This window comes from Mustelus asterias, chromosome 7 (genome assembly GCF_964213995.1).
Source record: "Mustelus asterias chromosome 7, sMusAst1.hap1.1, whole genome shotgun sequence".
NCBI classification, from domain to species: Eukaryota; Metazoa; Chordata; class Chondrichthyes; order Carcharhiniformes; family Triakidae; genus Mustelus; species Mustelus asterias.
Window position 1 is genome coordinate 107,763,766 of NC_135807.1, and position 13,319 is coordinate 107,777,084.

A 13,319-nucleotide genomic window follows, 5' to 3' on the forward strand; every position below is an offset into this window, starting at 1 on the left:
TTTGGATAGACAGGGACTTATTAGGGAGAGTCAACATGGCTTTGTGCGTGGTAGGTCATGTTTCACCAATCTATTAGAGTTTTTCGAGGAGGTTACCAGGAAAGTGGATGAAGGGAAGGCAGTGGATATTGTCTCCATGGACTTCAGTAAGGCCTTTGACAAGGTCCCGCATGGGAGGTCAGTTAGGAAGGTTCAGTCGCTAGGTATACATGGAGAGGTAGTAAATTGGATTGGACATTGGCTCAATGGAAGAAGCCAGCGAGTGGTAGTGGAGGATTGCTTCTCTGAGTGGAGGCCTGTGACTAGTGGTGTGCCACAGGGATCAGTGCTGGGTCCATTGTTGTTTGTCATCTATATCAATGATCTGGATGATAATGTGGTAAACTGGATCAGCAAATTTGCTGATGATACAAAGATTGGAGGTGTTGTGGACAGTGAGGAAGGTTTTCAAAGCTTGCAGAGGGATTTGACCAGCTAGAAAAATGGGCTGAAAAATGGCAGATGGAGTTTAATACAGACAAGTGTGAGGTATTGCACTTTGGAAGGACAAACCAAGGTAGAACATACAAGGTAAATGGTAGGACACTGAAGAGTGCAGTAGAACAGAGGGATCTGGGAATACAGATACATAATTCCCTAAAAGTGGCGTCACAGGTAGATAGGGTCATAAAGAATGCTTTTGGTACATTGGCTTTTATAAATCAAAGTATTGAGCATAAGAGTTGGAATGTTATGGTAAGGTTGTATAAGACATTGGTTAGGCCGAATTTAGAGTATTGTGTGCAGTTTTGGTCACCTAATTACAGGAAGGATATTAATGAGGTTGAAAGAGTGCAGAGAAGGTTTACAAGGATGTTGCCGGGACTTGAGAAACTGAGTTACAGAGAAAGGTTGAATAGGTTCGGACTTTATTCCCTGGAGTGTAGAAGAATGAGGGGAGATTTGATAGAGGTGTATAAAATTATGATGGGTATAGACAGAGTGAATGCAAGCAGGCTTTTTCCACTGAGGCTAGGGGAGAAAAAAACTAGAGGACATGGGTTAAGGGTGAAAAGTTTAAAGGGAATATTAGGGGGGGGCTTCTTCACACAGAGAGTGGTGGGAGTGTGGAATGAGCTGCCAGATGAAGTGGCTCACTTTTAACATTTAAGAAAAACTTGGACAGGTACATGGATGAGAGGGGTGTGGAGGGATATGGTCCAGGTGCAGGTCAGTGGGACTCGGCAGAAAAATGGTTCGGCACAGCCAATTTCTGTGCTGTAATGTTCTATGGTTCTCGTGAACCAGGTGGGTTTTTCCGACAATTGACAATGGTTTCCTGGTCATCAGTAGATTCTTAATTTCTGATTTTTTATTGAATTCAGATTCCACCATCTGCCGTGGTGGGATTTGAACACGGGTCCCCAGAGCACTACCCTGGGTCTCTGGATTAATAGATCAATCATAATACCACTACACTAGCGCCTCCTCGTTTAACTGGGTAAGATGCTCTTTTGTAGAGTTGGTGCAGACTTTCTGCACTAGAGATTCAATTCTATAGTTGGAGTTGATGGATCATCTCAGCCCCAGGATATTGCTCCAGAAGTCTGAAAACACAAGTTACTTTATGATAAATAATATGGGATAACAAGTGTTTTATTTAATTATTGAGATCCAACATGTGTTATTATACAGTTTGAGAGTTTCGCTACTTAATACAAAGAAACATAGGAAATAGAACCTTTGAGTCTGCTATGCCATTTGCTATGATCATGACTGATCATCCAACCTGTTCCCTCTTCCCCCCCCTATCCTTTGATACTTTTATCCCCAAGAGCTATATCTAACTCCTTCATTAAAACATACAATGGTTTGGCCTCAGTTGCTTTCTGTGCTCGAGGCTCAATACTTTGTTAACATTTTGCTTGTATTTACCAACAAAATTTATAACAATTTGAAAGATAAATATGTAAGTTACAGTGATGATATATCACATTACAAGCTCCAAAATGAAAGCTAATTCCACAATGGCAATCTTGGTATGTTGGGAAATGAAAAGGTCAAAAAGATTCCAAATATGGTAAAGCATAAGAATCAGAGATATACAGCATGGAAACAGGCCCTTTGACCCCATGCCGACCAGGTTTCCTAAATGAATCTAGTCCCATTTGCCTGCATTTGGCTCATATCTCTTTAAACCTTTCCTATCCTTGTACTTGACCAAATGTCTTTTAAACAAAAAATTTTTTTAGAGTTGAATGGCATTCTTTAATACAACTCATTATGATTTTGTAATGATGTTTAAATCTCAGTCACATGGATCTGGTAGCTGAATTCACAAATATTACATAAATATGGGCGGCACAATGGTTAGCACTGCTGCCTTCAAGCGCTAGGTCCCCAGGTTCAATTCCAGCCTTGGGTTACTGTCTGTGTGGAGTTTTCACATTCTCCCCGTGTCTGCGTGGGTTTCCTCTGGGTGCTCCGGTTTCCTCCCACAGTTAGGTGAGGTTAATTGGCCATGCTAAATTGACCCTAGTGTCAGGGGGATTAGCAGGGTAAATGTGTGAGGTTGCAGGAATAGGGCCTAGGTGGGATTGTGGTTGGTATGGACTCGATGGGCTGAATGGCCTCCTTCTGTACGGTAGGCATTTGATGATTCATGTTGTAATTCAGTCCTCAGCTGATCGACAACTCTGGATATCACTATAAAAGTTAATCTTCTAAAAATGAATAATTTCATACATTTTGACCAAAAATGGGGCTTCCAAAAGCAGCAAATCTTCAGGTATTTAACTCAGTCAGTGACAGTTCAAATAATAAACAGAAACCCCAAACAGCAATTTCATTTTTGCAGTAGGATAAGAAGCACTTTGCTAAAGGATAGGGAATTTAAATTTGTCACCAATTCCTGTGAATTCCAATATATATGGTTCATTACAAATCGAGGTCCATATTGTTGCTTGAAAAAGATTGTAAACATTAGATCTTACGGAGGCAAAGATTCTTTGATTTTACTGTCCAGAATGTCACTGTACATGGCTGCTGAAAGGACCTCTTCCATGGGACACATGATGCCATATTCCTCACAGCCACGTTCTTTTATTAGAGGATCATGCTTGTGAGGATCAAACATGATGTTGTTGGGAGTCACTAGAAGTACACCACTGACTGCTCCCTGTAATAAAAAAGAAACAGATATATTTAAATCTCTCATATTGTGCTGTATTTTTGTGTTATAGCATATAAGAAAGACTCTTTCAAGCATTGTTCCTGTATGTTTGTTAATAGTGAGTCATGACAGATGCCTTTATATACATCGTTGAAATGCCAAGTTACCTGAGTTTGTAGCACTCAGGTTGTTAGGTTATTAGACTGAGAATTCAAAACACGTTTTCATGACAGGGTCATATCAAATAATGATATTTAATCTACTGGCTGGAAACCCAAGACTAGTATTTCAAACTTAAATAAGGGCAATTATGGGTGCATGAAAGCAGAACCAGCGAAAGTGAACTGACAAAGTAGGTTGAGGGATAGATAGGGATATTTCAGAATACACAGAATAGATATATTCTAATGAGAAAGAAAAATTCCAAGGGGAGGACCCATAATTAGTGGTTAACCAAAAAGGTTAAATACGGCATCAAATTTAAAGAAAAGGCAAAGATGGGTGGCAGATCAGAAGGTTGGACAGAAAAAATATCAAAGAATGACTAAAAGATTAATAAGAAGGGAAAAATTAGAGCACATGTGAAAAGGTAGCTGGAAATATAAAATCAGATAGTAAGAGATTCTATCAACATTTTAAAAAGAGTTAACAAATTTAACGTTGATCCTTTAGAGTCTGGGAATCAATTGTGCAAAATAAGGAGCAGGTATTTGGTATTCGTCTTCACGATAGAGTTTACAAATAATATTCTAGAAATGGCTGTAAATGGAAGGGAGGGAAGAACTCAGGAAAATATCATCACCAGGGAAGTGGTACTGAGTAATATGTTGAAGCTGTGTGCTGACAAATCCCTGAGTCATGATGGATTTTATCTTCAGATTGCTGGCGAGCTCTTTGATGAGTTGGTTTTAATTTTCCAAAATTCCCTAGATTCATAGAAACATTGAAAATAGAAAATATGAGCAGGAGGAGACCATTTGGTCCTTCAAGTCTGCTCTGCCATTCATTATGATCATGCTGATCATCCAACTCAATCGCCTGACCCCACCATGTCCCCCCATGTCCTTTGATCTCCTTCGCCTCAAGTGCTATAACAAACTGTTCTTGAAAACATTCAATGTTTTGGCACTAACTACTTTCTGTGGTAGCAAATTCCACAGGCTGACCACTCTCTGGGTGAAGAAATTTCTCCTCAGCTCTGTCCTGCATCCTCAGACTGTGACCCCTGGTTCTAAACACATGATGTGGAGATGCCGGCGTTGGACTGGGGTAAACACAGTAAGAAGTTTAACAACACCAGGTTAAAGTCCTTTAACCGGGTGTTGTTAAACTTCTTACTGTCTAAACACACTCACCATTGGGCGCATCCTTCTTGCCTCTACTGTCTAGTCCTGTTAGAATTTTAAAGGTTTCTATGAAATCCTGCTACATTCTTCTGATCTTTAGCGTATAAGATCCTAATCGACTCAAATCTCTCTTCATATGTCAGTCCCGCCATCCCAGGAATCAGTCTGGTAAACCATCTCTGCACTCCCTCTAGAGTGAGAACATTCTTCCTCTGCACACAATAGTCCAGGTGTAGTCTCACCAAGGCATTAAGACATCCCTGCTCCTGTACTCAAATGCTCTCGCTATGAAGGCCAAGATACCATTTGTCTTTTTTTGTTGTCTGCTGTACCTGCATGCTTAACTTCAGTGACTGGTGTACGAGGACACCCAAGTCTCATTGCATATTCTCCTCTCCTAATTTATGGCCTTTCAGATAGTAATCTGCCTTCCTGTTTTTGCTACCAAAGTGGATAGTCTCACATTCATCTAAATTATACTGCGTCTGCCAATCATTTGCCCAGTAAGGAGTCTAACAACACCAGGTTAAAGTCCAACAGGTTTATTTGGTAGCAAACGCCACTACAAACACGCTACATCCTCAAAGAATTCCAGTAGACTTGTCAAGCATGATTTCCCTTTAATCCATACTGACTCTGTCCAATTCTGCCACTGTTTTTCAAGTGTTTTGCTATAAAGTCTTTGATAATGGATTTCAGATATTTCCCCACTACCGACTTCAGGCTTACTGGTCTATAATTTCCTGTTTTCGCTCTACCTCCCTTATGAAGTAGGGGGGAGAATTTCTGGGAAGACCCCATTAGATTGGAAAATAGCAAATTCAAAAAGCAAGGGAGACAGAAAACAGGAGATTACAGGCTAGTTAGCTTAATATGTCACAAGGAAAATGTTAGAAACTATTATGAAAGATGTTATTCAAGGTAATCAGGCAGAGTCAACATGGATTTGTGAAATGTTTAATCTATTTCAAGTTCTTTGAAGTAATATGTGCTGTGGATAAAGGGGAACTAGTGGATGTACTACACTTAGATTTCCAGAAATATTTGATAAGGTGCCACATCAAGGATTATTGTGGAAAATAAAAACTCATGGCATAGGGGATAACATATTGGCATGGATAGAAGATTAGCTAGCTAACAGGAAGTAGAGAGTAGACATCAAAGGGTCTTTTTCTGCTTGTCAAGATGCAATAAGTGATGCATGCGCCACAGGGATCAGTGCTGGGGTTTCAATTTTTTACAATTTGTATAAACAATGAAGTGCGGTCTGAGGCGTTCAAGTCAGGCGACACTGACCTATACAAGAAATTCACATATACAAGAGATTCGCATTCTAATCAGTATTCTGTAACTTGATTTTTTGTGTTTCTGTGCACTGTTTGAGAGCACATTTCCACTCCATCTGACGAAGGAGCAGCGCTCCGAAAGCTTATGGTATTTGCTACCAAATAAACCTGCTGGATTTTAACCTGGTGTTGTGAGACTTCCTACTATACAAGAAAGCCAGATCGATCTAAGGAAATTCACCAAAGATGCCAAAAGACAGTACCAGACCAAGCTAGAGTCCCAGGCTAACCACACCGACACCCGCCGACTTTGGCAAGGTCTGCAAGACATAACTGGATACAAGATGAAGGCATATAAAATTGCCGGCTCCAACGCACCCCTCCCTGATGAATGCAATGCATTCTATGCCTGTTTTGAGCAAGAGGTCAGTGAGAGCATGCCCTCCACCCTGGAAGAACCTGTATCTGGGGTCACCATTGCAGGTGTCAGAGCAGCTTTCTCAAAGGTCAACCCACGGAAAGCGACTGGCCTGGATGGGATACCCGGACAAGCACTCAGATCCTGTACGGGTCAGCTGGTGGGAGTATTTGCAGACATCTTCAACCTCTCTTTACAACAATCTGAGGTCCCTATCTGCCTCAAGAAGACGACCATCATCCCGGTACCTAAGAAAAGCCAAGCAGCGTGCCTCAATGACTATCAGCCGGTGGCTCTGATATCCATCATTATGAAGTGCTTCGAAAGGCTAGTCATCGCACAAATCAATTTTAGCCTCCCGGACTACATGGATCCACTACAGTTTGCTGATCACCGCAACAGTTCCACAGCTGGCGCTATCTTCCTGGCCCTGCACTCAACCTTGGAACACCTAGATAACAAGGGCACCTCTGTCAGACTCCTATTTATTGACCACAGCTCAGCCTTCAACACCAAACTCATCTCCAAACTCCGTGGCCTGGGCCTTGGCACCTTCCTCTGCAACTGAATCCTGAACTTCATAACTCACAGACCACAATCAGTAAGGATAGGCAACAACACCTCCTCCACAATCATCCTCAACACCGGTGCCTCACAAGGCGGTGTTCTCAGCCCCCCACTATACTCCTTATACACCAATGACTGTGCGGCCAAACTCCCCTCAAATTCGATTTTCAAGTTTGCTGACAACACTACCATAGTGGGTCGGATCTCAAACAATGATGAGACAGAGTACAGGAATGAAATAGAGAATCTGATGAACTGGTGCGGCAACAATAATCTCTCCCTCAATATCAACAAAACGAAGGAGATTGTCATCGATTTCAGGAAGCATAAAGGAAAACATGCCCTGTCTACATCAACAGGGACGAAGTAAAAAGGGTCGAGAGATTCAAGTTTTTAGGTGTCCAGATCACCAACCTGTCCTGGTCCCCCCATGCCGACACTATAATTAAGAGTGCTAAATCTTGTGAAAATAAGCGTAGGATTTCTTCCTTGTCGATTTCACTCATGTTATCAATAAACCCCTCTCTTTGACCAATCACTTGGTAATTTCCCCCTCTAATTAAGAAAGCCCATCAAAACCTCTACTTTCTCAGAAATATCTAAGGAAATTTGGCATGTCAGCTACGACTCTTACCAACTTTTACAGAAGCGCCATAGAAAGCATTCTTTCTGGTTGTATCACATTATTGGGCTGCTGCTCTGCCCAAGACCGCAAGGGACTACAAAAGGTCATGAATGTAGCCCAATCCATCACGCAAACTAGCCTTCTATCCATTGACTCTGTCTACACTTCCCGCTGCCTCGGCAAAGCAGCCAGCATAATTAAGGACCCCACGCACCCCGGATATTCTCTCTTCCACCTTCTTCCTTCAGGAAAATGATATGAAAGTCTGAGGTCAAGTACCAACCGACTCAAGAACAGCTTCTTTCCTGCTGCTGTCAGACTTTTGAATGGACTTACCTTGCATTAAGTTGATCTTTCTCTATACCCTAGCTATGACTATAACACTACATTCTGCACATTCTCGTTCCCTTCTCCATGAACAGTATGCTTTGTCTGTATAGCGAACAAGAAACAATACTTTTCACTGTATGCCAGTACGTGTGACAATACTAAATCAAATCATAATCAATTTGAACTCCCCAAAGTATGATGCCATCTTGCAACTCAACTCATCTTTACATATAAAATATGGTTTAATCTCTTCAGAAACTGGCTCATTCGCCCAAACTAATAGTATCCTGTTACTCACTTTGGACAGCAGTGAATCCTGACTATTCCAGTACTTGATCTGTTTCGTCAAGAAATTCAATGTCATGACAATTTCTTGCAGTACTGGGGGAGGTGCAACACCCTCTTGCAAAGGTAGGCATTGGCTATGTGTGTTCCAGACCAATGCGTGAAGATATATTCGTAGGTGAAGAGGTTTAATGCTCAACGCTGAATTCTTGACGATGAAATAGTCTCTTTTTAAAAAAAAAAACCCAAAGCAGTTTGTGATCAGAAACAATGGTAAAGTCTCTACAGCACAAATACTGGTGTAATTTCTTGACATTATTGATAATCCTTCTTTTTCAATTTGAGAGTAGCCTTTTTTGGCTTCTGAAGGATTTCTTGAGACATAGCTTATTGATTTTTCAGATCTGTCATCCATCTCACGTAACAACACTACACCAACATAAGAACTAGGAGCAGGAGTAGGCCATCTGGCCCCTCGAGCCTGCTCCACCATTCAATAAGATCATGGCTGATCTTTTCATGGACTCAGCTCCACTTACCCGCCCACTCACCATGACCCTTAATCCCTTTACTGTTCAAAAATTTATCGATCCTTGCCTTAAAAACATTCAATGAAGTAGCCTCAACTGCTTCACTGGGCAGGGAATTCCGCAGATTCACAACCCTTTGTGTGAATAAGTCCTTCCTCAAATCAGTCCTAAATCTGCTCCCCCTTATTTTGAGGCTATGCCCCCTAGTTCTAGTTTCACCCGCCAGTGGAAACAACTTCCCTGCTTCTATCTTATCTATTCCCTTCATAATCTTATATGTTTCTATAAGATCTCCCCTCATTCTTCTGAATTCCAATGAATACAGCCCCAGTCTACTCAGTCTCTCCTCATAAGCCAACCTTCTCAACTCCGGAATCAACCTAATGAATCTCCTCTGCACCCCCTCCAGTGCCAGTATATCCTTTCTCAAGTAAGGAGACCAAAACTGTACACAGTAGTCCAGGTGTAGCCTCACCAGCACCTTATACGGCTGCAACATAACCTCGCTGTTTTTAAACTCCATCCCTCTAGCAATGAAGGACAAAATTCTATTTGCCTTCTTAATTACCTGCTGCACCCGCAAACCAACTCCTTGGGATTCTTGCACAAGGACACCCAAGTCCCTTTGCACAGCAGCATGCTGCAATTGTTTACCATTTAAATAATAGTCCATATGGAGAGCTATCACAGGTTAACACCAATTTGTTAGAAGGATCGAAATGTACTAACAAATTCAAAGAAGGCAGCTTTACTCTGTTAAACACTTTTTCTGGGGTGTCTTCCAAAAGCAACACTGGTGCTTCTTTAGCAGAATATACAAGGGGGCCAATAATGTCAACAAATTTGATAAAAAAACAGCCATAGTAATTCACGGTTCCTAAAAATGACTCAAGTTGAGATGTGCTTTTGGGGTCAGTGCCTCCTTTATGACTCTGACCTGGTCTTCCATGGGGTGTAATCAAAGAACAAAGAAAATTACAGCACAGGAACAGGCTCTTCGGCCCTCCAAGCCTGCACCGATCATGCTGCCCATCTGAACTAAAACCCCGACTCTTCCGGGGACCATATCCCTCTATTCCCATCCTATCCCTGAATTTGTCAAGACGCCCCTAAAGGTCACTATCGTATCTGCTTCCACTACCTTCCCCGGCAGTGAGTTCCAGGCACCCACCACCCTCTGTGTAAAAAGAAATGCCTCGTACATCTCCTTTAACTTTTGCTCCTCGCACCTAAAACCCATGCCCTTGAGTAATTGACTCGTCCACCATGGGAAAAATCTTCTGACTATCAACTCTGTTCATGCCCTCATAATCTTGTAGACTTCTATCAGGTCACCCCTAACCTCTGTCGTTCCAGTGAGGACAAACCAAGTTTCTCCAAACTCTCCTCATAGCTAATGCCTTCCATACCAGGCAACATCCTGGTAAATTTTTTCTGCACCCTCTCCAAAGCCTTCACATCCTTCTGGTAGTATGGCGACCAGAATTGAGCCCTATATTCCAGTGTGGCCTAACCAAGGTTCTATAAAGCTGCAACATGACTTGCCAATTTTTAAACTCAATGCCCTGGCTGATGAAGGCAAGCATGCTGTATGCCTTCTTGACGACCTTCTCCACCTGCGTTGTCACTTTCAGTGAGCTGTGTACCTGCACACCCAGATCCCTCTGCCTATCAATATTCTTAAAGGTTCTGCCATTTACTGTACATTTCTCATCTGTATTAGACTTTCTAAAATGTATTACCTTACATTTGTCTGGATTAAACTCCATCTGCCAATTCTCTGACCAAGTCTCCAACCGATCTATATCTTGCTGTATCCTCTGACAATCCTCATCACTATCCGCAATTCACCAACCTTTGTGTCGTCCGCAAACTTACTAATCAAACCAGTTACATATTCCTCCAAATCATTTATATATATTACAAACAGCAAAGGTCCCTGAGGAACGCTACTAGTCATAGCCCTCCATTCAGAAATGCACCCATCCACTGCTACCCACTGTCTTCTATGACCGAGCCAGTTCTGTATCCATCTTACCAGCTCACCTCTGATCTGTGCGACTTCACCTTCTGTACCAGTCTGCCATAAGGGACCTTGTTAAAGGCCTTGTTGAAGACCATGTAGACAACATCCACTGCCCTACCCTCATCAATCATCTTCGTCACTTCCATGAAAAACTCGATCACTGGGCATCTACATGGTACCACAGGTAGGTTACCTCGGTGGCTTGAAAAGTACATTTCTCTTTCTTGAAATCTCTTAAGCACTTCATCTAAGTCAGCTAGGTGCTTGGCTTCTGTCAATCCAGTTATAAGAATATCATCAAGGTATACTATAATTCATGGCAGCCTTTGCAACAGATTTCCCATTGACCTCTGAAAAATAGCATATGCTGACAACACACCAAAGGGCAGGCCATTTACTGGAACAAACCGTTGTGTATGCCTACTGTGAGAGAACCCCAGGAAGCATCATCTAATTCAAGTTGCTGATATGCATGACTCATATCCAGCTTTGATTAAGATTTACCTTCAGTCAGCTTTGCATACATGTCTTCAATCTGCGGGATTGGATATTTATCCAATTTGGCAGTCTAATTAACTGTTAATTTGTGGTGCCCACAAATGTGGATGGGCTTGTCTGGCTTCAACATGGGACGATGGGTGCTGCCCATTCCGTAAACTGAACTGGCTGGATAATGCCCAGTTTTTCCAATCAATTTCACTCAGTATCCACATTTTCTTGTAAGGCATGCGGTACTGGTCTTGCCTTAAAAAATTGGATTCATATAGATCTTATAGAAACATATAAGATTATGATGGGAATAGATAAGATAGAAGCAGGGAAGTTGTTTCCACTGGCGGGTGAAACTAGAACTAGGGGGCATAGCCTCAAAATAAGGGGAAGCAGATTTAGGACTGAGTTGAGGAGGAACTTTTTCAAACAAAGGGTTGTGAATCTGCGGAATTCCCTGCCCAGTGAAGCAGTTGAGGCGACTTCATTGAATGTTTTTAAGGCAAGGATCGATAAATTTTTGAACAGTAAAGGAATTAAGGGTTATGGTGAGCGGGCAGGTAAGTGTAACTGAGTCCATGAAAAGATCAGTCATGATCTTATTGAATGGTGGAGCAGGTGCGAGGGGCCAGATGGTCTACTCCTGCTCCGAGTTCTTATGTTCTTATGTTCACCTGCACACTTTTCATCTTGCCTAACTCATTACTGAAATATGCTCTTATATTTCTTCATCTGTTTGAGCGTCCTCCTTTCTGCACTTGGAAAATCTCAGCCCAATTGAATTTGATTTCCTTCAGCCAATCGTGGCCCAAAAGGCTTTGTCCTTTACCTGACACGATTATTACTGGGGGCTGGACAGACTATTGCCCAAAGTTTACAGGTACTGTTGTCGTGCCCATTATTTTTATGACTTCTCCTGTGTAGGTTGTTAACTTTGCTGTGGTACTCTTTGAATTCAATGGCTGGGCTCCTCCTCTCAAGTACCTAAATGCATGTTGACCTATCACAGTAACAGGTGTCCCAGTGTCTACTTTCATCTTAAGAGACTTTCCATTTATGAGCAACATTACAGTAATGGTGACTATCTTGCCTGCTTTCAAATTAAACAGGGAGCGAACATCTAAATCATTGTAGCTAACTTCTTCCACATTATATACGTGTAATGCTCTACTTAATCAGCTGCTGGGTAGACTTGACTTGCTTTTGCACCAATACCTTAAATAGCCTTCTTTCCTGTGACAGAAAAAGACTCTTTACACCTCCAGAATTCAGGGAAGTGGTTACTCCAATAACGGTAACATTCTGCTTCAATTTTTGCCAATTGATTTCCTCTTCTAAATACTCTTTTGCAGTAGTTTCCCCTGAGTAGTTACCTCAGAGTTTGTTTCCAAAGGAGAAGTGAAGTTCATTCAAGTGAAGCAAGTAAGTCCATAATCAAACTTAAGGATACAGGCACAAATCCCTTCTGCTGGGGAAGGGCATGACATTTCCATCTGAGAGCACACTGAATGCCATAGTATTAATGAATGGTTTCAGGAGAAGATCAATGTCCATACCATTGTATCACGTATGCATCTGGAGTGGAACCTTATTTTTGGATCAGTAACCCTGGAGATTGTCTCTCATTCACCATTCTGCATTCACCTGTGGACTTAGTCCATGGCCAACAAGTTCTGTCAGAGGAGGCTGAACCACCACTATAACCAGATGGCAGGGTCAGCTGCCTATGTGAAATCTTCTTCGGAGAAATAGATGAGCCAAATTAAGCTTTAAGTAGGTTGAGGCTCAGCAAGTCAGCCCAGTGTCAAAAAAGTTAGTTTGGTCTCCCCCAACTGAAGCTGAGGAAGTTCCAGTGTGCTTCTAGTAAAAAATAAGGTGCAGATTAGTGTGATTAGACACTGTGCTCTTTTATTTAAATGCAAAGCAGAAAGGCAACCTGACAAAGCTGCTCACAGCGTATCACGAGATCTGCAAGGACAAACCAGGATGTACAACCTCACACAATATACCCCTCCCATAAAGCAAAATCCCTATCAGCTACATCAGGGGCAGCAGTCTCAGGTTTAGGAAGAAATTCAGTTAATGCTACAGGATGACTTGATTCAGTTCAGTTACAGCAGCCTGTTGAGCTGGTGTTCAAGCCCAATGATTGCAGAAAAGGTTATTGCAGTGACCTGAGCTGATTGTTGCCTGATTATTCACTTGGAAGACTATCAATATCATAGAAACCTTAGAAACCCTACAGTGCAGAAAGAGGCCATCTGGC

At 42.0% G+C, this 13,319-nt stretch overlaps 1 protein-coding gene across 11 annotated transcripts in view; it reads right to left on the reverse strand.

The window, feature by feature from the left end:
• oxr1a (oxidation resistance 1a) overlaps window positions 1-13,319 on the reverse strand; it is an 894,274-nt gene that overhangs the window by 259,771 nt on the left and 621,184 nt on the right. For all 11 annotated transcript variants that reach the window (XM_078216653.1, XM_078216656.1, XM_078216650.1 and 8 more), the window contains one exon: window positions 2,973-3,157. In XM_078216653.1, the coding sequence (XP_078072779.1) occupies window positions 2,973-3,157 (185 nt within the window). The remainder of the gene's footprint in view (window positions 1-2,972; window positions 3,158-13,319) is intronic.